The 25,382-nt window shown below is 37.2% G+C and overlaps 1 protein-coding gene across 1 annotated transcript in view; it reads right to left on the bottom strand.

The window, feature by feature from the left end:
* Positions 1 to 8,175: 8,175 nt before the first annotated feature.
* LOC142000324 (uncharacterized) overlaps positions 8,176 to 25,382 on the bottom strand; it is an 88,214-nt gene continuing 71,007 nt past the window's right edge. The window contains exons 24-27 of the mRNA XM_074974509.1: positions 18,286 to 18,343; positions 16,293 to 16,445; positions 13,857 to 14,057; positions 8,176 to 8,395 (exon numbers count right to left, since the gene is read on the bottom strand). Of these exons, the coding sequence (XP_074830610.1) occupies positions 16,383 to 16,445; positions 18,286 to 18,343 (121 nt within the window). The 3' untranslated portion in view covers positions 8,176 to 8,395; positions 13,857 to 14,057; positions 16,293 to 16,382. The remainder of the gene's footprint in view (positions 8,396 to 13,856; positions 14,058 to 16,292; positions 16,446 to 18,285; positions 18,344 to 25,382) is intronic.

The raw sequence follows: 25,382 nt of genomic DNA, 5'->3' as shown, positions 1-25,382 counted from the left end.
CTGGAGATACACTCTATTTTAAACAGCCCTCATCACTGTAGTATCTGAGCAACTTCCAGAAATGTATTAAGGAACATGATTAGCATCTATCACATATGCTATGCATCCGATGAAGTGAGCTGTAGCTCACGAAAGCTCATGCTCAAATAAACTGGTTAGTCTCTAAGGTGCCACAAGTACTCCTTTTCTTTTTTCTTTTTACGAATACAGACTAACACGGCTGTTACTCTGAAACCATCTATCACATGTGCTCTTTCTTTCTCTTCCTCTCCCAAGAGGGAAATTGTATGAGATTTTTTATTTTTAATGTAATATCTTATATGTACACAGTACACTGTGCTATGTGCTGTGTTTATGCTAGCAAAGACAAGGTCAGAGAAACACACCTAGCATTTAGAGCAGAAGGGAGTGAGGTTTGTGGTTGTTCTAAGGCTCAACTTTGTGTAATATAAACTTCAAGAGTTAAGAAAATGTTGATGATCCAATTTAAAAATTAACCAGTCTTCAGAAAGGAGATAGTGGGGAAAATATTCAGCATTGCACAAGATTGAAGCCAATGAAACTGACAGGAGTTGTTTCAGAGTAACAGCCGTGTTAGTCTGTATTCGTAAAAAGAAAAAAGAAAAGGAGTACTTGTGGCACCTTAGAGACTAACCAGTTTATTTGAGCATGAGCTTTCGTGAGCTACAGCTCACTTCATCGGATGCATAGCATATCGTGGAAACTGCAGAAGACATTATATACACACAGAAACCATGAAACAAAACTTCCTCCCACCCCACTGTCCTGCTGCTAACAGCTTATCTAACAGGAGTTGGGCAGTTGAAACCCAGTGCAGTACCGTAACATTTTACTCATTTATCCCTACATATTATACCCCCGCTCTCACTTTTCACTTGGCTCCAAATCACCATCTACATATCTAGCCAAGAAAGGTGAGGAATAGCTTGTTTTCCCTGTAGACAGAGGTGTTTGTTTTAATAATAATAAATAATAATAATAATTAATAATAATAATAATGATTTGCGGAGAAGGAACAAAAAGCAAATTCTCCTTTCCCCAACACTGTTTGCATTTCTGAACTGTTTCAGTTTATGCTCCCCTTTCCTTTACAAGATAAAACATTCCCCTGTTGAATAAGAAAAGTCAACAGATTACATACAGGCTGTCCTGGGGAATCTCTCCGTTGAATGATTTTGAAGAAAATGGTACATTTTGAAAGTAAATTCTAAAAAAGCAGAGAAGGCATCCAGAGGAACCATCAAGAGCACAATAAACACAGCTTGGGAGGTGAACAATATGACCCAGCATCTCTTCCAGTAGCACCATTAAATGTTTAAGAACAAGAGATGAAAAATTACCCAGGTGTAACCAGTTTATGATTGTGAACCAGAGGTTGCAATAACTGGCCCTCCCTTCAAGTGCTACAGCTGACCATTCCCTCCTTAGCACTGCCTCTCCCATCACTCAAATATCAAGTCTCACTTCTTCAAATCTGTCTCGGTAATTTTTAATGCTCTAATCATCATAAAATATATGAATCACCAAATAGAATTGCCTCCCATCTTTATTCCCCTCCAGTTCCTAACCTACTTCCCTTCAAGAATTCATAATTTTCTTTGTTTACAACGGCTCTAATACACCCTACACCACCACCACTTTTTATACTAGTCTAGACACTCCCTAGACACTCTTATTCAGGTATAAGAACGCCTTTTCTTGGTTTAGCTCACATCGCTTTGGAAAAGGCACTCTTATTCCAGAATTCATGAAACTGTATTGGTCTAACTCTACCATTTTATTGTGCCAGTATAACCGGTAAACTTTCTTGTGTCAAGAAAAGCCCTGACTCAAGGGAGGGAAAGAGAGTCGAATTTGTAATTTGATAGGAAAAACAACTAACTGGAAAAAATAAGAAGAATAAGTTAAAGTGCCAACCTTCTATCTTAATTTACACCTTCTTCGGGCTGCTCAGTATGCAAAGTGATACTAATTTAGACACTGACTTAACTACCTGTAATTTACACTAATTTGCCCACCTCTAAATATCATCCATTTACTTTTGTTTCATCACCTTTCTGAATGAATATCCTTTAGATACTTTTGGGGCACACGCAAATGACTATCTAGATAACACAATATGTTCTGCTAATTGAGGTACACGGGTCACAGGCCAAGTAGCCAAAGTTACAGCAGTACAAGTGATTATTGTAATAGTCCATCTGAAGCATATGTCAGGTCACACGAACTTATGACAGATTTATGCCAACAGTTCCCCTTCCTCCTTGATAAAGGGAATGCTATTATTGCTGCAGAATAATTAAGACAACATCGAGAGGTCACAACGCCCTGACAAAGCCCTGGCTGGGATGATTTAGTTGGGGATTGGTCCTGCTTTGAGCAGGGGGTTGGACTAGATGACCTCCTGAGGTCCCTTCCAACCCTGATATTCTATGATTCTATGAACACTAGAAACAATGAAAAGGACTAGTAATAATACAGATTAAAATATTTTAAGATTAAAGTTTTCTTCAACAACTATTCAGTATACCCAGTGGAGGGCCGAGACACAAGTCAACATCCCAACACAGGTGACTTTCCACACAAGAACCTTGAAGAAGATTTTGTTCCTAGTGGAATGATGACATGGCAGGTGGCTATTGGGCAGCCCCAGTCATCAAGGGAAGATAAATTGTTATTAAAAGTTACCGGAATCCCTCCTCACTAACTTCTTTTTTTACTAAATGATTTAAAACATTTTCTCTGTAAAACACCTTTTGCAGAGTAATAAAAATGATGTATTTTTGAAAGAGTTAAGATTCTGATACGAAAAGTAAAAGACAACTGAAAAGTAACAATGGCTTAATGAAAAGTATACCACTCCTTTTTATACAGATTTTTTTCTAATTTATTTTCACAGTCTTAAAAATATATATTGAAATATAAGGCAGAAATTCTACCAATCTATAGACATTTATAAAGTGCTCCCCACTGTACTTTTTCAAGCACTGATCCTGCAATTGGACCCCCATGCAAAAGGGTCTGTCCATGCTGAACTGATTGCAGGATTTGGGCCTAACTTTATAACTTTCTAGTAATCTACCGTTTGCATCATGAACACCATTACCATTGGCTAGCATTTAATTTCAGTTCAAGCTCTCTTCTAATTTTTCTAAGTATTTCATTTTGCATTCATTTTATTTGAAAAACTGAGAGTTTGTAGGATTGGACATATTGCCAGCTAGCTGGGGCATGAGGTGCAGACTGAGCACTAAAGCCCCAGCCACAGAGCTGGTAATTATTGTAATTGGTCCGTTTGAAGCACAATATATCAAGAGGTACAGAGAGTTCAGATTCATGCCAGTCAGTCTCCAGTTGGCACAGGCAGTACTCTCGGGAGGATACAGAGATCTCAACAGGATTTATTATTGGCATCTGCTCAACAGTTCTCTTTTCAAATGGTTTCAAAGGGGGTGGGGTGGGGGGGAAGCTGATTTTTAACAATTTAAGGTACCTAAAATGGATGGATGCCCACAGCCACATAGTCTGCAATGGTAATTACTATCAAGCAATTTAAGCAAGAGGGATTACAAATATTATTGCTGTAAAGAAATGTCTATCAGGCTTTAAACAAATATGCCCTGACCACTGCAAAGTTACCAAAACATTTACTATGAACAGTACTACTATAGGTACGTGCAGCGCTCCAGAGGACAAGGTACAGTAGACTATTTACATAATGTGTGTTCTTCTGTAAACAATTCAATCAAGTTACTGGAATCCTGGCATACTTACTGTATCTACAGTACCAAACGTGCCTAGCAAATAGGTTGTGGGAATGAGAGAACAATAACTTACTTTATAATAAAAAAAATAAACTCACAGGAGGTAGGATTGGGGGAACTGTTTAGGTCCAATTAAATATCTATTCTAAGGCATTTCTAGGGTACCGTCACTGTGGGATAAGGCACTATACACAGAAATTAAGATTTTCATTGAGCGTTTTTCACAATGGATTCTGCTCTTCACCTCACCTACTGCTTTTTCATTAATACCTCCTCAGGTTTGGGTATTACAGGACTACTTTCACAAGATGGTGAATTTTGTATTATGGTCTGATTTCCATTGGTGGGTCAGGTTTTAGTAGAGGACCCTATTAAACTATGTGGGTAGTTCAATATAGTGCAGTGAAAAGGAAGGAAATCTGAGAATTCCTGCACTGTTAGGCCCTGATCCTGCAAAGACTTAAACATGCATGTAGCCCTTTTGAAGTCCTTGAGACTACACACGTGTGCAAAGTTACACATGTGCTTCAGGGTCTTAATTAGTTCCATATTGTTTAATGGAAAAAATAATGGAAGACCACTACCTATTTAGGCTCAAGTCTTAAGAGTCTCTTAGGTAAGGAATCTCACAATAGGACATTTCTGTGCTTCTCAAAAAAGTACTTGTATTCTCATAGGTCAAAGTATTAGGGGGAAAGAAATGAACTATCTCAGATGAATGAGGGGGTGAGGATGTTCTTTGAATCTACAGCAGGGAAGGGGGAGTAATGGGTTTGCAAATAAGCATAAAATTTACCATTATAGGCCTGCGCCTGCAGCCTTTACTCACATTAAGGTCCCAGTGACTTCATATGCTGCAGGATTGGGTCCTATATCCTTGTATTGTAAAGGCCTACATGCTTATCAGAAGAACCCTTCTGGTAACCACGAAACAGCGTAATTTGAAATATCTTTATTTGCTGCAACATGACACAGCAAGATTTGTTAGGTTACGTGTTTCAGCTACAAATAATCTAATTAAAGGAACAGTAAATCAAGTTAAAATAAGGCCATGTTAGTTCAAAATTGCCTTTATACACAAGACCTACAGAGTATTACAAAGAAAGGTTTGGTTTACCAAAAGAAAAAGCTTATGATGTAACAATGACTGAGTGAAGAGAAAAATCATTCAGGATTTTTTTAGTATTTACATATGTTATCAAGTAAAGTAAAATCACATCAGTCGGTCTGATATCAGAAATTTGCTATGATGAGTCATGAGAAAATGTTTTTTATATGGCAACAATGGACAGAAGATCCTGTTTGCATGGTCACAAACTACCTTCTAGGAGGCCACATTCACAAGTTACTGCATGTCAGACAAAGAAATTGATTTGTTTGGTGCAATAAATGATGGCAGACCTTTAGATATTTGAGGTGTAACAGATGGTTCTCTAGGAAGAGCACACAGACTGGCAGACAGTACACTTCATTAGAATGGCTTGGAATGTCTTCAGCAATTACACATTGAATACTTTAGGAAAAAAAGAACGGTCATCTCTATGATTCTCTCAGTGCAAACAACGTTCCTTTCCCTGTTCTGATTCTAAAGAATGATATCTTCTCATATCACACAAGCTACTGACAAAGTGAGTCAGCAAGCTGGAAGGGGGAGTTAAGGGACACCTTTAGCCCTTTAATGATTATAGGAAGCAAGGCTCCAGGCTGATTCTCTCCAAAGATATTGTTATCTGTGGAAGGAGGAGCAAAAAGGAAAACATTTTAACATTCAGAGAAAACAAGTTTTGGCATATAACTGTAAGAGTACTTTATCTATAGCTATCTATACACGGAAATGTAACTTTTGGAGGAGAGAGAAGTTTAAAAACAAGCCCCTTCAACCTCTTAGGAGCTGGGAGTGCTGCTGAGGCAGTGTGCTAAGACCTTAGGGTAAGCAGTGGAGGGGAAAGGGAGTACATTACTCAACATAACCCCCCTCTGGTAGATTAAGGGGCATCACTGCTGGGCTCTGAAGAGTCCTATTAATCTGGAAGATTACGGCAACAAGCCTTGAGGGCAGGGTATGGAAAAAAGGAGTTCTTCAGTGGTATGACCGGGATTCTCCCTCCCCGGCTTGTGACATGACTGGCTATTGTATCCATTAACAGTTCACAACCACAGATAAAATAAGAAATAAAACAGTAATAGAAATGCTGATGTTGGTATTATAAGTAAGGTTTAAACAAACATCTCTTCTTTCTCCAAAATAGTCATTTCTGGGGTCAGACCTTCTCAAACAAATTTCACCCTGGATAGAATTTTATATAGCAGTGTAAATACTAACCAAAATGTGTCCTTTTAACCAATTGTAACTTAAACATTGAGGAAACATAACTGCATTACTCCCCCTCCAATTAGCAGCAGCTTTCTTTATGTATGCTTATGAAGCGTAAACTGTTCACTTGTCATTACAAAGACCTTCTGTAGAGGACTTAAAAAAACAGCAACAGCAATTAAGATGACAGCAGAGGTGGATTAGGCACATTATGTCAGAAAATACCCAGCTGTTTCCTTTTCAGCAAAGGACACACCAGACATCTGAAACGCTGTGGCCAAATGGTGCCAGTCCACATAGCACTGGTAGGGACTTCCAAGATGGGGGCATGGATAAGAGAAACTAAAAAGAATATTGTAGAATGAATGATTTTCTTTTAAAATCATCAACAATTCCTTCTGTGATACAAAACTCTTTTTTTACCAAGAGTACAGATATTCTATTTTATAAAATGTGTTTTTTGCATGTGAAATTGACTAAAACCAAAGTGAAATTGACTAATCTATTTTCATTGCCAAACTGAGAAATTCAAAATGTACTGACAGCATAAAGAGTGGACCAATAAATCAGATAAAGCAGTTCTTTCACTTGGTTGTGCTGGAAGGCATTTAAAGAGTTAATTAAGATATAGGATTCAGTACACCTAGGTTATTACTAACAACACTAACGTCTGTTACAATCACATGTGCCTCTCTGTGCTGCTTGCTCCTGCCTGTACATCATCATGACATTAATAATCTAAGGAATAATTTGTAACACAAGAAAGGAATTTGTAATTGAATTTTTAAGCTGATATTGTCCATTAAAAAAAGATATCTGAAATATAAATGCTTCAGTTTGGATGCTTTCAGCTGGATTGAAAGGATTAAGAACATCTGAGGAAATAAGATAAATTTGATTATTGGTACATTATGAAGGACAATGGCAAACACTACAAACACATTGAAGCAGACACTTGGGTGAAGAAACTGTCTCTCTTTACAGTCCTCCTAAAGATACATCATTGGAGGAACTGTATGACAAGATCATCAAGAAGATTCCCTTCACCTATAAGATATTGTTTCTGATAACAGGGCAAATGTGGCAAGTGTCTTTATAGATGGAAATTGTCTATTTGCCATTTTTTGCCTATCACAATAACTTGATTATCCACGATCTCTTATGCAAACATAGGAATGCAGAAAACATGCCAGCTGTTAAATGCATTGTGCAGACACTTAACTCTGCTTTACATTTAGAAAGAGCTGCAGATGCAAAAGCTCAAACATTAGATACTTACCAAATTAATTTTTATTTTTGAGTGCAGGAACATCTGTGGCATATAGCCCTTAGCAGTCCCATAACCTTAGGTTTCCTTTCATCTAAGTGTGTCTGGTTTGGAGGAGTGAAGCACATTCCTGGTGTAGCCACATACAGCTTGCACAGCTATGCAACTCCTCCCCTATCCCAGGGAGAAGTCAGACTTCAGCAAGTTCTTCTGTCATAAACTGAACTCAAGATTTTGGGGCAGATTTCAGGTGAGGCTCTGAACAAGAACAGCACCATCACCACCTCAACATCCTCACACCCCTGTCAATTCTAGCTGGCAGCCAGCTGGGGGAACTTGAAAAGGGTTGTGCATCATAATAGCTACGCAAGCAGGGCTGAGAATTTGGCACTATACAGATGAATAATTAAGTGTCATTAAGCCACTAAGGGGTTTGCAATGTGGCAAAGGAGTGAAGAGGTGGCCATTCTGTATTTGACACCTACAGAGTTGCAAATGACAGAAAACCAATGCATCATCCTGCAACTATTTCAGGAGGCACATGGAAGCTGAGCTGCAACAATGCTGTCCTGGGTAACTTAATTTTACTCAGATTTCCTAATGCATAAAACAATAAGGTACAAAGAGACTTTTTAATCAACTGTTGTTGCTGATAGTATAATAGCTGTTGAAAATGAACTTTCACATTTATAATCAGGAAAACAACAAAAGTACATTTTGAATCAGCAGTAAATGGAACAACTTTAATGTAAAGATACATACAATTTATGCCCTATACATGCAGGAAGAAATGCTTTTTGTACAAAAGATTCTTAATTCTATTATTTATGTTTTTTAAAAAAATCAGTAAGTTACAAAATGGAGGCAAAATACACATCATGTATACTTAGTTTTAGTAGAGCTTGAAAATATGTTTGATCCAGTTTAAGAATTTGATCATTTTGATACCCAATATTCTTCACCTTTGAGGGGAAAGCTCAAGAAGATAGTTCATAGATGACCATAACCTGCATTCAAGAGGACTATTTCCTGTAATGAAATAAAACATTGGTTGACCTAGATGGACAGACTTGAATATGTTGTAGATAAGAGGTTTGAGACATTTCCTTTTAATTTTTTTCCCTTAAAAGTATTCTATATAAAAATATTGGATGAAAGAAACATTACTTGAGGATACCACTCCTTCCTAATATTACTTAGGGATATACAGAAATGGAGGTTAATTGGCTACAGCAAAGAGAGTGTTCAGCTACTTTAATCACTTCAGTTCCATGCCCTCATGCCCACTTTGTTTAAGACTGACCCCTTATGGCAATTAAGTTGACAAAGAAAATAAGGGCATGTGAACACACTAGATTCTTGAAGACTTAAATTAATGCAAATAAACCTGAGTAACTCACTTACTCCATGGCAGCCTAACTATAGACTGTTGGTAACTGAATATTGTTCTACATTTACAAAATTATAAGGAGCTTTCTAGGCATTCTTACCAAATCTTTTTCATATTTGATTTGAAGATGGGAGAAAACGTGGCACAATACGAACATGAAATTAAGAATTTCTATGCCAGAATAGACCTATGGACCATATAGTCTGATATTTCATCTCAAAAAGTGGCTACTGACAGACGCTTCAGAAAATTGCAAAATAATATGCTCCTAATTGTAAAATATGAAAGATTTATTAGAATTAATCTTCCTGCTTAGGCATCACATACAGAAGAAACTCTACTGAGAAAAGTAAAGCAATCTTTTCCTTATAACACTTGGTTCAATCAGAGTTTGAACCTGATTAATTGTATCAGCATATGCTTTTACAAAGAACAAAATATGTATGTGGAGAGAGAGAAATAGCGGGGTCCTCACAAGACCTGTACTGCAACCAGTGCTGTTCAACATACTCAAATTATCTGGGAAAAGGGGTAAACAGTGAGGTGGCAAAATTTGCAGACGATACAAAATTACTTAGGATAGGATAGTTAAGTCCAAAGCAGATCTCACAAAACTGGGTGACTAGGCAACAAAATGGCAGATGAAATTCAATGCAGATAAATGCAAAGTAATGCACACTGGAAAACATAATCCCAATTATACATACAAAATGATGAGGTCTAAATTAGCTGTTATCACTCAAGAAAGAGATCTTGCAGTCATTGTGGATAGTGCTCTGAAAACATCTGCTCAATGTGCAGCAGCAGTCAAAAAAGCTAAGAGAATCCTAGGAACCATTAGGAAAGAGACAGATAAGACAAAAAATATCATAACACCACTATATAAATCAATGGTACGTCCACACCTTGAATACTGCGGGCAGTCCCGGTTGCCCAATCTCAAAAAAAGATACATTAGAATTTGAAAAAGTCAGAGAAGGGCAACAAAAACGGTAAGGGATATGGAACAGCTTCAATATGAGGAGAGATTAAAGAGAGACTGGGAGTACCCATTTTAGAAAATAGATGACTAAAGGGGGATATGATAGAGGTCAACAAAATCATGAATGGTATGGAGAAAGTGAATAATGAAGTGTTATTTACCCCTTCATATAACACACAAACTGGGGCCATCCAATGAAATTAATAGGCAGCAGGTTTAAAACAAACATACGGAAGTACTTCTTCACACAATGCACAGTCAACCTGTGGAACTGGTTGCCAGGGGATGTTGTAAAGGCCAAAAGTATAACTGGGTTCAAAAAAGAATTAGATAAGTTCATGAAGGATAGGTCCATCAATGGCTATTAGCCAGGATGGACAGGGACATAACCCCATGCACTGGGTGTCCCTAAATCTCTGAAGGCTAGAAGCTGGCACTGGACAACAGGGGATGGATCACTCGATAAATTGCCTTGTGCTGTTCACTCCTTCTCAAGCATCTGGCACCAGCCACTGTCAGAAGACAGGATACTGGGTTAGATGGACCATTGGTCAGACCCAGTATGGCCATTCTTATGGATATTCTTAATGCAGAAAGTTTGTATTTGCATGCACTGAATCAGTCAAAAATATATTTCATCAGCTTTGTGAGATTTCATGGATATCCACGTTGTTATGGGGTAATATTTTTAAAATATTTATATGCAGACTATTTCTGATATATCTACTAACAAAAGAATAGGCATCATTATTTATTTTTTGTTATTGTAGTGCTTAGAGACCCCAATCAGGATAATAGCTCCATTGTGTTAAGTGCTGTACAAATACAGCCCCACAGCTGAACAAATTTAAACAATCCATTTGTAAGCACAACAAAGATAACAGGATTATAAGGAATAGCCATCATGGATTTGTCAAGAACAAATCATGCCAAACCAACCTCATTTCCTTCTTTGACAGGGTTATTGGCCTAGTGGACGGGGAGACAAAGTAGACATGATATATCTGGATTGTAGTAAGGCTTTTGACTTGTAAGCAAATTAGGGAAATGCAGTCTAGATGAATTTACTCTAAGGGAATACACAATTAGTTGAAAGACTGTAGTCAAAGAGTAGTTATCAACAGTTCCCTGTCAAACTGATAGGATGTATCTACTGGGATCATTTCCGGGTCTCACACTACTCAATGTCTTCATTAAAGACTTGGATAAGGAGTGGAAATGATGCTTATCAAATCTGCAGATGACACCAAGATGGGAGGGGTTGCAAGCACTTTGGAGGATTGAAGTAGAATTCAAAATGACCTTGACAAATTGGAGAATTGCTCTGAAATCAGCAAGATGAAATTCAGTAAAGATAAGTGAAAAGTACTTCATTTAGGAAGTAAAAAAAAAATCAAACACACCAATATACAATGGCGAATAACTGGCTAGGTGGAAGTACTGCTGAAAAGGATCAGGGGTTATAATGGATCACAAATTGAATACAAGTCAAGAATTTGATGCAACTGTGAAAAATGCTAATATCATTCTCTGGTGTATTAACAGGAGTGTCATATGTATGACAAGGGAGGTAACTGTCCCACTCTATTCTGCGCTGGTGAGACCTCAGCTGGAGTACTGTGTCCAATTCTGAGAGCCACACTTTAGGAAAGATGTGGACAAATTGGAGAGACTCCAGAATGGAGCAACACACATGATAAAAGGTTTAGAAAACCTTCTCTTTAAGGAAAGGTTTAAAAAACTGGGTATGTTTACTGTGGAGAAAAGAAGACTGAGGGGAGACCTGATAACTGTCTTCTAATATGTTAAGGGCTGTTATAAAGAGAAATGTGGTCAATTGTTCTCCATGTTCACTGAAAATAGTAGAAAAAGTAATGGGCTTAAACTGCAGCAAGGGAGGTTTAAGATAGCTATAAGGAAAAGCTTTCTTACTATAAGGATACTTAAGCCTTGGAATAGGCTTCCAAAGGAGGTTGTGGAATCCCCATCGTAGGAGAATTTTAAGACCAGACTGGACAAACACGTGTCAGGGATGGTCTAGGTTTACTTGGTCCTGGCTCAGTGCAGGGGGCTGGACTCGATAACTTCTTGAGGGCCCTTCCAGTAATACATTTCTATGATTCTTTGAAGCATTTATACCTGATGTTATTTTCTACAAGTCACGAAAAACAGAAATTGCAGTCAATTAACACTGCAAGGGAACTGCTTTAGAGACTAAAAAGTAAACAAGCTGAAGCCGAACAAAAACTTGAACTGGGTCTTTTCTGCCTCGCTGCGACAGTAGAGTGTTTATGACTTTCTGAAACCTAAGTGCCAAATGATTGAATTTAAAGGTCGGTTTATATGCAAAACATGTATTTATAAGCAACCTTACTGACCCAAGGACACCTCCAAAAATGCTGCGGGACAAAAGACTGGATGATCTATTTGAGACACTTTAAATGAGTAGCTTTCCTTTACCTTCATAACATCTTTTTCTCATTCTACTCAGTTATGTAAGTCCTAGATCTGAAAGTCAAAATCTGTAACTCTGTTAGCTTGCACTGATTCATGATACTGCACATCTTCCTGCCACATTACAAGAATCAAAAGATCACCTTTAACTAATGCTTAGACATCTCTATGCCTTTTGGAAATTCCTAAATACCCCCTGCTTTTTGTATGTGTGTGGTAATAGTAAGCATTGTTTCAAAAGAGGAAATTTTATTTAGCCACCATGAGGACCTGGTAGCTGGTCACAATGCATTTAACATTACCAACTGGTAAAGCTATCAGTACCAGCAAAGCCAAACACAGATTGTGAGAGATGGAAACAAATCAAGTACAAATAGACTGTGTGCCAGGTTAAAAGCATATAGACCCATTTAAGGTGTACATTTTGGAGGAATAGTCTTAGTACACAAATATGAGTTTAAAATCAGATGGGAACCGCATTCCCTCAAAGTGTCTTTGTGGGCATAGGGATTTCACCTGGTCTCATGACTAGTGAAAATGTTGGAGGTCTGGTTGGAGACACCCAATTTGTGCCTAGTTTCCAGAGTGCTAGAATTTAGGAAGGAGGATTTTTTCTGAATGTTACAGAATAAGGTAGTACTAGGTACCTATGACATGGACTGACCAGGATGGGTTAATACTTCCTCTTTCAAAGAAGGAAAGAGCACTGATGCTTGCTCCAAGTGCAGGCATGGGAACATAAGAACGGCCATACTAGGTAAGACCAAAGGTCTATCTAGCCCAGTATCCTGTCTTCCAACAGTGGCCAATGCCAGGTGCCCCAGAAGGAATGAACAGAACAGGTAATCATCAAGTGACCCAAGTTATACCGATATAAGTTTGTAGTGCAAACCAGGGATCAGAAAAGCACCAGTAGCCATAGTTGTGACCCAACCTCCTAAGAGGATAAATAAATCAGGAAGATATTTTTAAATTATATTCAACATTCAGTAAATTTCTAACACTTATTGAGAGAGAACTCAAAGTGTTTTAAACAACAGCAAACTATGCGTATCACAAACAAATTCTTGTTACTACAGCAGGGCTGGACCAGCTGTGGTGAGTTAAATAATTCCCCCAGCACACTAAAAGAGAGCTATGCTTTGGGAAGTTGGGGCTAGCTAATATTAACAGTCAGGCATTCCCTGTAATGAAAATATAACAACACAGAAAAAGGCTTGTTTTATCGACACATTTTGGTAAAAAGCCATTTCTTTTTAGTTAGATTTTATTTGGAACCAGCCTGAGGAAAGCCTTCTTAATTATTAAGTTTAAAACACAGGTTGTGGGAAGTTTTTGTTTGATTTTGACAGGGTTCTGAAAAGTCCAAATACATCAATCACCTTTCATACTTGTCTGTGGCTTATTTGACAAAGAGCCACAACAATTTTGTCTGACACGGTTTAAAAACAAGGAAAATATTCCCTGTAGACATGATTTTTTTCAAAAGTTTAAGGGAAACAAACTGATTTATTTAAGCATGCACCAGAGGTGCTTAGAGTGGTTGGGGAGATGCCTCTAATTTTATAAACAGAAATAAATAACTAGAGGTTACATATTATTTTATAGCAAAAACTTAATATAATGTTAAATATATTATACTTCTTTAGAATGTTCACGCTTACCACAAGACTGTAAAAAGCGTTTCCCATTGCTTCTTTGTAAAAATACTCTTGTTGATAATATTCAGGGCTATGTCGTCCCAATTTTCTTATTTTTTTATCCATACAGTGCAGAACTAGCTGTGAAAGCTCTTGGCCTCTCTTGTTTGCTTGAGTGTCCACAAATTTCTTTGTGTTGGTAACAGTTAGAAGGTTGTTTAGAATCTTAATTTTAAAGAGGTACAATTTTAAATATTTGCTATAAAGCATGAGATCAAAGCTATTAAAACATGAACTAGATTAATACTTTCAGAACTAATTATCTTTTCCCCCCTGAAAAATTATTTGGGACAAAGGGACACTGACAATGTTTTTGTTTGTTTGCCGGGGGGGGGGGGGAGGGCAAGGTGTCAATTTTAAAGAAAAATCAATATCTTACAAAGAATGCTTTAACTAGTATGAACTTGAAAATATTAAATTCCTTTTTTGCACTTCTATTAATGTTTTTACAAGAATTATTTCAGTGGGGAAGAAACTCATTGTTTCTTCTACACAGTCAGTAAAGCTGTTAATGCACAAAATAATCAAACTAAACAGTTTCAATATTCAGTTAGACTAGAGATTACTTGTAATATAGAAAATACATAATTTTCAGATAAAGTAATTTTCAAATTGATTGTGTCGCTTTAATTTTATAAATGTAACATCAAAAAAGTGTCTGTTTTACCATAACTTTATCAGAAGGATTAAGCAAGCATCACTGTGTTTATGTCTAAAATGTAAATTTGCATTTCTGAAATAGAATGCCTCAATCCCAGCTTGACTTTCACATACTAAGTACCTGCAGTTTAGGCATTGTACTTGCATGACACGCGTATACCCTGGGCAAGCACACAACTTGGAGAGGTTTCTGGTGGAGATGGAAAAACTTCTCTATATAAGAAAGTGGCACTAGTTTAAGTAAAGATGTGATTTTTACACTGATTTAGTAAAACCACTATAAAAATCTGTTTGAATATTCTTATTTTGGTTTACACCAGGGCTTATTTTGGTTTAGGTTAGGTTGATTTAAGAACAAACAAAACAGGATACACTTAAACCAAAAGAAGTTTCAGTGCATAGGCTTGCACCAGTTAAAAAGCATTTTAAATTAAACTGGTGCAACTTTCTTACATAGCTAAGACCATACACCACGGCAGATGTGTAATATTGCTTCTTCCAATCCCCATGTTCAACGACTGAAAATGGTTCACAACAAAAAGGTGAGAAAATTAAAAAACAGTTAACAACAAACAAATAGCTGAGGTACGTAATATACATTCTCTGATGCATCTTATTGTTAAACCTGCTTGACAATCTTGTCTTTGCTATGTATTACTATTATTACTATATATTACTGTATAAGCATATACAGTAATATTTAGTGTATTTATGTCTTACTATTGTCTATTGCTTGCTACAGAGTGCTAACCTCCTGCGCAGAACATAAAGGAAGACAGTCTTAAATGTTGGTTGACATAGTTTTTCTCTGGTGAATTAGCACTGATAAACTTCAGGGGAAAAGTGAGTTTTAAGGAGGGTTTTAAATCAGAATGGGAGGTAGGCTTGTTGGTTGGTGTACAAGGTTAAGGAGTGAGTTACAGATGTAAGGGACAGAATGAAAGAAATCATGTAGAGTGAGAGGAAGAGTAGGAAGAAATGAGAGCTGAGATGTTCTGAAGAGCATGGAAGAATAAGAACCTTCAATTTCATGTAAAAGATTAAAGAAAGGCAATTAGGCAATTCAAAGAGGGGATGGACATGGTGAGAGAAAGATGACTTTGGCAATACCATTTTGGATAGATTACAGAGGAATGAGACGAGACCTGAGAGGAGGTAACAGTAGTCAAGGTGAAAATTGGTCAAAGTGTGGACTAGGGTTTCAGCAGTAGGAAAGGAGGGCAAGGATGAAATTTAGAAAATGTTGCAGATGAAGAACCAAAAAACCTGGCAATAGCTCAGATGTAAAGAATCAAAGGTAACACTGAAGCAGTGACCCTGGGTGAAAGGGAGGCTAGTGACTCAACCATTATTCTGCTGGGGAAAAGGGGATTTCGGTTTTTGCCATAATTAACTTTAGTGTGTGGCAGGATAACTAGAATGAGATGCCAAAAAAGTATGGACATATAAGACTGAATAGAGAGGGAGTGTGGATGGGGATGGAAAGGTAGATTTGGTGTCATCAAGTGGAGAGATAATGAACAAAGACAAAAGAGAGAGGATGTGGTACCCAAGTGATGAACTGTGAAGGGAAAAAAGGAAGTGACTGAAGAGGACCGTAAGGAAGTCTACGGAGAACAGAAGGAAGGAAATTAAGAGAAGCTTCCAAAAAAGATGTTGAAGGAGTACTTAGAGAGGTAGGAGAACCAGTATAATGTATGAGTGATTGAATTAATTTCCATCATAAAAACTTTAACTTACAGGTAGCTCATAATGCTCCTCTTCAAAGTAATGACCATCCCAAAACTCAAGAGTAACACTGCCAAAAGTTGGCAAAAGTTTTAATGTTTTTTAATTTATACCTTCAGCCATAACATCCTTCACTGGCTGAGAGATTACAGACTGGAGAAATTCCTGCAAAATACACAGAAAAAGTCAGATTCCTCCAAGAAAAAAAGATTAAACGTGAACTGCCTATTTTTCGCTCCCATAAACTGTCCATCATTTATCTTCACACTTCAAGCTTCTGTACTTGAAGTTAGATGTAAGATTTTGCAAAGCATAATGTCATCCTCTGCCTATTTTATCTATTAGCATTCTTGGATAATGAGCATATTTTCTCTTTAGTAATCTCTTTGAATTGTTTTCGGACTATATTTATTTGTTTACGCAACACCAAAATACCCAGTACCTACCATGTTTCTTAATTTTATAGCTTACAAAAAGGACCCTAATGCCACAACAATTTGGTGCTATAGCATATACAGGAACCTAAACTAACTTCTTCTGCAATTCTGTGGGTATAGCGATTTACACGTTTGCATCAATAGTAGCGAGAAACAAAACACTGCATCAAATTTTGAAATCAGCAGATTTTATTTAACACCACAGATATAAATCCAGGGCAATAAAAAAGTGTACTAGAGCAGTATCTCATAAATATAATGATGCTTTGCAGATGTTTGCTATTTAATCCAATGGAATGAATGTATAGTTCCATCTGGACAAATTATATCAGACCCCATCATACCAGAGGCAGTGAGAGAGGGTTCGATCTCAAAAGGCAAATTTCTTGGTACTGGACTGATAACATCTTTCAAAATTTTGAAGCTTAATTTGTTTCATACAATAAAAATGTGTAGTACCACAATTCATCTAACCTTTTTATAAAAGTTTGGAACGCAGGCATGCAATATTTACTCACAGAAATAATCCTTGCTCATGTGAATGGTCCTTCAATTAAATCAATGGGATTACTTAAAGAATCAAACCAATAATATCTTTAGAAAATACTGGAAACCCAGAACAAGGATCATCGCCATGTCTTGTTCTGCAAACCACCACCAGGGAGGTGACAAGATTGAGGTCTAGAATAAGCGGTAGACAAATAGTAACTGCTGCTTTTTAGTGCCTCCTGCTGGCCAGTTCACTAATATTTGTCGTCTCAAAGGAGGCTGATCATCCACCACTATGGCAGAATAAAAAATACTGTCATGACTGTTTAATTCAGAGGGAGTTGTTCCCAGCAAGTCCTCAGTCTTCCCATGATGGAAATGGAGGTTAGCCTAACACCAGATATACAGGAAGTTCCATAGCCACAATAATAGCTTGCTGTAGATACACCCAAGAGGTCATATAAAAGACAAGAGATCAAGGCATTCCATTGACATTTGGCCCTGCAAATGCCAGTTGCTGGATTACATCATACGGAAGGGCAAAATAAAATCAATTCTGCCAGCTATGGCAGGACCCAGTGCCCACAGGGGTCATGTGCACATGCAATCACTATAGAGGGGTGTGTCACTTTGATGGATAAAGGCAGTGCCTAGAAAATAAACACAGAGTATGTGCATTTAGGTGAACTTCTGTAAATAAACTGGTACTTTTCTCTGTGGTATCTCCAGGAACCATTAAGGGGAATGTATTAGGGAAACTTTAGTTAACCGAACCACCAGCATTTTCAGTTAGCTCAGATAGTTGCCATTACATTGGAATCCTACTTTGCATGAAAGGAAGTTTGAGTAGTAAGAAGTTTAAAGAGAGCATCTAAACAATCCTTACTCTTGTATTTTTCTCAAAGTTAACTCATATGAGCTAGGCAAATTGTGAGAATAAAGATTTACATGAACAGTTCCCTGTCCATCATTAGTATATCAGTCTTCATCTTTCAAGAGTATTAAAATTCACTACGTTTCCCCTCTCTTTCCAGTTTGTCAGAAGGAAGAAAAATCTCAACTTCATCCAGAATACTTACTGCACTTGGAGAACCCTGAAACAACGGAGCACTGTGCACACCACTCCTCACATAGTTACTGCAAAGGAAGCAAGGACAAAGAATGGACAAAACAGGCCATATCTATTTCTCCCTCACAATTTTACTATTAATAGAGTCCCTGTTACTGCATATGAAGAACTGAAGTGTAATTAGATGATAACTGAAGAGTTTTTGCGTTTCTGAGACAATCTATCTATAATAAACTCGAAGGCAGAAGGCTGAAGTGTTTATTAATCTAGGATATTAAAGGTTATAAAGTTAGCAGGAGGTACCTTCAAGTTATTACTATTATGCCGAGATGTCTATTGATTTAATATTTTTGAGACATACTGGCAAGTGGGGTTTCCCTTCTGTCAACTAGATGAAATGAGAAATTGAGGCACCCATGATTATTGCGATTGAGTGGTGAGATCTAAAATTAGTTTTCAAAGTTAGTGAAAACTACCACACAGTTGGGAGTCAGAAACTGTACATTTCTCTGCTCTTAGCTGGGAGCATTCAATTTCAGATGATGTTATTAAGAAGTTTAAGTACTGGGATCAGTAAGTCTGGAGTTCTAATCCTGGCTCCAAGACTGCAACTGTCTCTGGCCTTGGGTAAGTTACCCTACATCTTTTTTTCCCTCATCTGTTAAATGGAGACAACATTTCACATGGGTACTATGTGGGCTAATTAGAAAAAGTTTGTAAAGGGCTTTGAACACAGACTGTGACATATAATATTAAGAAAATAAGTAATATTGCTATTCCATATAATTCTTGATTCTTGCCTTTGAATATTGCAATTAAGAGAGTCAGGAAGGATATGTTTTTGAGTAACCTAGTCAAAATTTCATGTGGCTTCTATTCTGAGGATTATTCAATTCTGGATTTCAGGGATTTCCCTCTAAAGATTTTATAGAATTCTTGTATGCAACATATGACTCATCTGTGTTACTTAAAGAGTAACAAAATAAATAAGATAAGATGTGCTTGTAACTGGAGCGGAGCACAAAATAGATTTTTCAGTTCGGGGTAGAACTGAACAATCTCCCCTCCCCCCCCACAACTACTGTTTGATGCAAACTGAAACTAATTGTTTCAAAATGTTTTGTCAAACCAAAAAAAATTCATTTTTAATCAACTGAAACGTTTCTGGTTGACTCAAAATTATTTTTTATTTTAATTCCACCGTTTTCAAGTGGGTAGATTCTTCAATTATAGACAACTAGTCTCAACCCTGAATGTTCAATTCTCTCTCTAGGTTTCCCTGCTTCTGGACCCACCTGCAATATTTAATATCATTGTGATGAGCTAAAGAGCCAACTTCAATATATACCCTAGTACATTTTTCTTTCCTTAAGTACTCTAAAGACTTTTTGCCTAGTACAGCACATTAAGGATTTCGAATTCACCACTGTTAGGATTTATATACCAAACAGCTGTGCCAAGAATTCACAGGAATCAAACTGCAGTTCCGTGAGCAGCATAATCTGTTAACTTGTCCTCGGGTATTTACAATTACACAGCTTTACAAACTGCAATACAGTCGACTCCATTTAAGCTGCATTTCTCTGTTATTTTAAAAGTATCACTTTCCCAAACATGTGAGAATGGGAAACAAATTCAGCTCTGGCGTAAGTGAGCACAACTGAAGTTAGTGACCAAGAGACCATTTATGTCAAGGCTAAATTTGGTCCTGAGAGATCTGCAAAGAAAGGGGGTGAGAGGGAAAAAAGGAGGAGTACTTTGCATCAATCAGCAGTATCCCGTCTAGGTAATTAAGGAGCAGTGACAGACTCCAAAAGGGAATCCCATATACCCTTCACCCAGAAAGATGATGGATGCTGTGACATTAACTAACAACAATGGGAGGATACATGGTGCTTCAAAAGGGTTGTGGAAAACACATGCTGGGGCGGGGGGGGGGGGCGCAGTGTTACATGATAGATCTCTGGGAAAGACAAAGCCCTGCATCTCCACACCAGTCTGTGTGAAAGTATGGCAGTAAAAGAAACAGTTAAAGTTTTATAAATTTGAAATATATAAAATATGATGTTTGTAAATTAATGTAGGTGATCCACTTATGGCTGTGGGTTTAGAGGGTTCCTAATCAGGCTTTGTAAGCTAAGAGCAAAGACCTTAGCACTTAATCTTGTAAAAGCTTTCTACATAATTAATAGAAGCAGTGGCAAAGCTAATAGGAGGGCAGGGGGTGACTGGCCCCCTGGTCACCTTTAGGTGTACATATTGCGCCTTTTCAAGCCAATAGGTATAACTGACCCATCACCCCTTCCCCAGCTCCACTCCTGCTCAAAACCTGGCTTTGCTACTGAATGGAAAACAATCATAGAATCATATAAATGTAGGAGTGTAAGGGACCTCGAGATGTCATCAAGTCCAATCCCCAGCACTGAGGCAGGACTAAGTGTTATCTAGACCATCCCTGACAGGTGTTTGTCCAACCTGTTCTTAAAAACCTCCAATGATGGGGATTCCACAACCTCTTTTGGAAGCCCATTGCAAGGCTTAAGTACCCTTATAGTGAGAAAGTTTTTCCTAATGTCGAACCTAAATCACCCTTGCTGCAATTTAAGCCCATTGCTTCTTGTCCTGTCCTCACTGGCTAATGAGAACTATTTATTACCCTCCTCTTTAGAACAACCTTTTACATACTTGAAGACTGTTATCATGTCACCCCTAAGTCTTCTCTTCTCCAGAGTAAACAAACACAATGTTTTCAATCTTTCCTCACAGGTCATGTTTTCTAGACCTTTAATCATTTTTGTTGCTTTCCTCTTGCCTTTCTCCAATTTGTTCACATCTTTCCCGAGACATGGTACCCAGAACTGGACTCAACACTCCATTTGAGGCCTTATCAGTGCTAAGTGGAGTGAAAGAATTACTTCTCATGTCTCGCTTAGAACACTCCTGCTAATACATCCCAGAATGATGTCTGCTTTATCAATATTACATTGAGACTCATATATAGTTTGTTATCCACTACAACCCTCAGATCCTTTTCTGCAGTATTCCTTCTTAGGCAGTCATTGCCAATTTTGTATTTGTGCTATTGATTATTCCTTCCTAAGGGTAGTACTTTGCATTTGTCCTCACTGAATTTCATCCTATTTAATTCAGATCATTTCTCCAGTTTGTCAAAATCATTTTGAATTCTAATCCACCCCTTGAAAGTGTTGTACACTCATCTTATTTAAGATTCCTCTAGGCTATATTTTCCTAATTTGTTTATGAGAAGGTCACGTGAGACAGTATAAAAAACGTTACTTAAATTCAAGATATATCACATCTACTGTTTCTCCCCTATTCACAAGACTTTTCATCCTCTCCAAGAAGTCTGTTAGGTTGGTCTGACGTGATTTTTTCTTGACGAATCCATGTTAACTCTTATTTATCACCTTATTATCTTCTAGGTGCTTACAAATTGATTGCTTGATTATTTGCTCCATTATCTTTCTGGGTACTGAGATGACACTGACTGTTCTATAAGTCCCTGGGTGGTCCTTATTCCCCTTTTCATAGATAGGTACTATATTTGCACTTTTCCAGTCCTCTGGGATCTTTCCCATCTTCCACAAAATCTCAAAGATAATTGCTAATGGCTCAAAGATCTCTTCAGCCATTTCTTTAAGTATTCTAGGATGTATTTTATTGGGCCCTGATGACTTGAAGACATCTAACTTGTCTAAAGTAATTCTTAACTTGTTCTTTCCCTATTTTAGCCTCAGATCCTACTCCATTTACACTGATGTTCACTACATTAGTTGTCCATTGCTGAATGATGACAGCCATTTCCAAAGCTTCTGCTTTTTAATTCCTAGGCTTATATATTCTCTCCAAATGAAACAACCAACTGATTTAACTTTCTAATATTAAATCGCCAGCCAGCATGCTATTCATACAGTTTATGCAGATGTCTTTACCCTCTGGAAAACCAAAGTTTAAGAAAAATTTCTTTTATCTTTGGGGAACATTTTAAGTCTCAAGCTAACTACATTAAGAAATCTAACTCTATTACTTTGTATTTGACATTTTGTTACTAGATTGGTAATAGGAAATTACCAAATAAAATTGGTATTTTACTTGGTAATTTTCTTCTGTGGTTCTCGGCTAATATGAAAGACGTGATCATCAAATTTATTCAGGTTTTCCTGTCAACAACATCATTAACCAAATCCCTCAATTTCAAAGTAAATAAAAGCATCTGGGTTTCTAGCACAGCAAGACTGACTTGCATATTTAAGCCTCATATATAGATGTATTTCCACTGGACCAGATTTGCATATTAATGAAGGACTAATTGCTCTTTGCAGTCAACTTTATGCAAATTAATTTACTACTCTTTGTACATGTTTCATAATGTTTGGAAAGGTCCAAAAAAACCCAAAACTTAAAAAAAAAGCACAAATATTTGACAACCAAAAGAAAGAAATAAAATCACAATTACAGCAGACAGCTTTATATTAAAGTTTTATATAATTAATCTTTTATGTTGTTGGTTTATTTTAACTTCATCCCACAAAGAGAAACACAATTCATAGGATAACTTCAGCCTTCCTCCTTGCCTTTCTTTTCAGCCCCTCAAAATGTAACAGCTTGTGACTACCCATTAAAACATCTTGCTTCCAGCTGGAAGGATGATGAACCAATTCCAATGCAGAGTTTAAAAAAAAAAAAAAAATTGGTTTGGAGGTGGTTGTTGTTTTAACCTGCTAAACAGAAATTTCTTTCCTCTCTACTTCTTCTTGCCACAGGCCTGTTACAAGAATCCAATCTATGACCTTGAAGAATCCAACAGCATATTTTAGATGCAGATTTCTCTCCAAGAAAAATGGGAATAAATACTGAACAAACATAAAAGGAATAAAGCTAGGTATTGAAGTATTATGCATTATCAATAGCTTCATATCCTCATTCAGTTTCTCACTCTTCAAGCCGAAATGCAATATGTCAGGGGATGAAGGGAGCCACGTAGGGAAAAAGAAAAGAACTGTTGAGTAGGGAAAGCTAAAAATGTGAAAGAGATAGAGGAATAATATGAGGCAAAGGGAAAGAAGGTATATAAAGACTGGAGTAGAAGAGGAATGGAAATGGAGACTTGAGTTTGAAGGAGGGGAACATTCAGTGTGTGCATGCAGAGATAGGTTGAAACAGGAAAGTGAAGAGCTAGAAGCACAGATCAAGGTGAGAAAAAGAAATAAAAAGACAAAAAATAGAGAACCCCCCAAAAAACTACATGAACAAAATAAAAAAGCAAGAAATAAAGTGAGAATTGGAAACAGGGTAGAAGACACTGTAAAAAGACAGTGATAAGACAATAAAGACTGTACAAATCTTGTTTTTAATTCTGAAAATGGGGGGAGCAGTAGGAAGGGAACGGGGGGAGAAGACCATGTACTTGTATTCATACACATCCTGCCTCCAGTGATGATGTCCCTATCTTAGTTGTAAAGACTAATCACCTTAACATTTGTACACATCATAAAATCGCCTAAAGTGTTTAGTTTTAATATGCAGAGGACTAGGATCAGAACTAAAACTTTGCTTGACTACAGTCTTTCATTTGCACAAACCCCACAATTCACATACACACACAGATTTTGTTCAGGATGTACACAGAAGTAAATAATTTTTATATGAAAAATGCAAAACCTTATGGCATCAGTTCAAGAGAACTAACTTGAGCCATTACAAGAAATGGGTAAGTTTTCAAAAGGAGTAGTTTAGGGGATCCCATAACCTTGTTTGCCTCAGGCAAACACTATGGTTGCAATTGCGTTTTGTACTATACTCTCTCAAATTTTTTGCAAAAAGAAAAGGAGTACTTGTAGCACCTTAGAGACTAACAAATTTATTTGAGCATAAGCTTTCGTGAGCTACAGCTCACTTTATCCGATGCATCTGATGAAGTGAGCTGTAGCTCACGAAAGCTTATGCTCAAATAAATTTGTTAGTCTCTAAGGTGCCACAAGTACTCCTTTTCTTTTTGCGAATACAGACCAACACGGCTGCTACTCTGAAATCTCTCCAATTTTTGTGTTTCATCTGGGAAGTAATTCTTTCACCAGATGACCTTTAGGAATAGACATTGGATATAAAGCAGTGGCATTTTGAGCTCCAAACAGTAGCAGCCAGATCAATAAAGTACCTCTTTTGCTCTCTCAATAACTTGCTTATTGCTCAAAAGTGGATGTTTTGATCATCTGTACAGATACCCAGTAGTTTTCCTACCAAAAATAGAGCAGGGGTTCATGCATTCCTGAAATTTATAAGCTCCTCTGCAACTTACCAAAGATATTTTCACTTCTGTAACAAAGGTAGTCTGCATATACAGAATGGTTGGTTATGCATACCAAACCATAAAAAAAATTCAATGATGAGGAATTATTTTAAGAGAGCCTTCTACAAAGGAAGCCTTTGGGTCTATACAAATGTCATTCACTGCAAAGTTACAGAATACACTTTCATACTTTAGAATCTCATTATTCAGTATTGGTTTAAGTGTTCCAAAGAGGATATGGACATGCTATGCTCTACACAACTCTCACTCTGAAATACTATTCAAATGGATCTCAAGGTTAGGGTCTCCTGCAGCTAGCTCGTATACTACCATCTTAATTTAGAAAGGGGTAGATTCACTAGACAATGTGACTTTGGAATTAATCAATGTAATCTCAGTTTTAAAATCTACATCTAGTTATTAATGTTTTCTTGTCACAGAAGCCCAACATTCTGCAATTTTAATATTTTAAAAAATCCATTAATTAGATATTTAGGATTTTTTTCCCTATCAGTGGATAGAAGTGCTGATAAACAGTATAACCCATCTCACTGAAAATCTGAAGAGTGTAAGTTAAAACCTAAGCTTCAAGACAGGCTAATGGAGAGCAGGAATTCTACAATGCCATTGGAGAAACACAAAGGACCAGATCAATGATTTCTCTGTGGGAACTTTAATTCCTCCAGAGGTTGTGAAATTTCTTCCTTCTTCAACAACAACATAAATCAAGAAAGCTAAGTGGGCTTGGGTTTACAAAGGTCAATGCTGGTATGGCAACTCAGAACACCTGGTGAGAT

This window comes from Natator depressus, chromosome 17, assembly GCF_965152275.1.
Source record: "Natator depressus isolate rNatDep1 chromosome 17, rNatDep2.hap1, whole genome shotgun sequence".
Classification (NCBI taxonomy): Eukaryota; Metazoa; Chordata; order Testudines; family Cheloniidae; genus Natator; species Natator depressus.
This window is presented reverse-complemented; position numbering and strand designations above follow the sequence as displayed.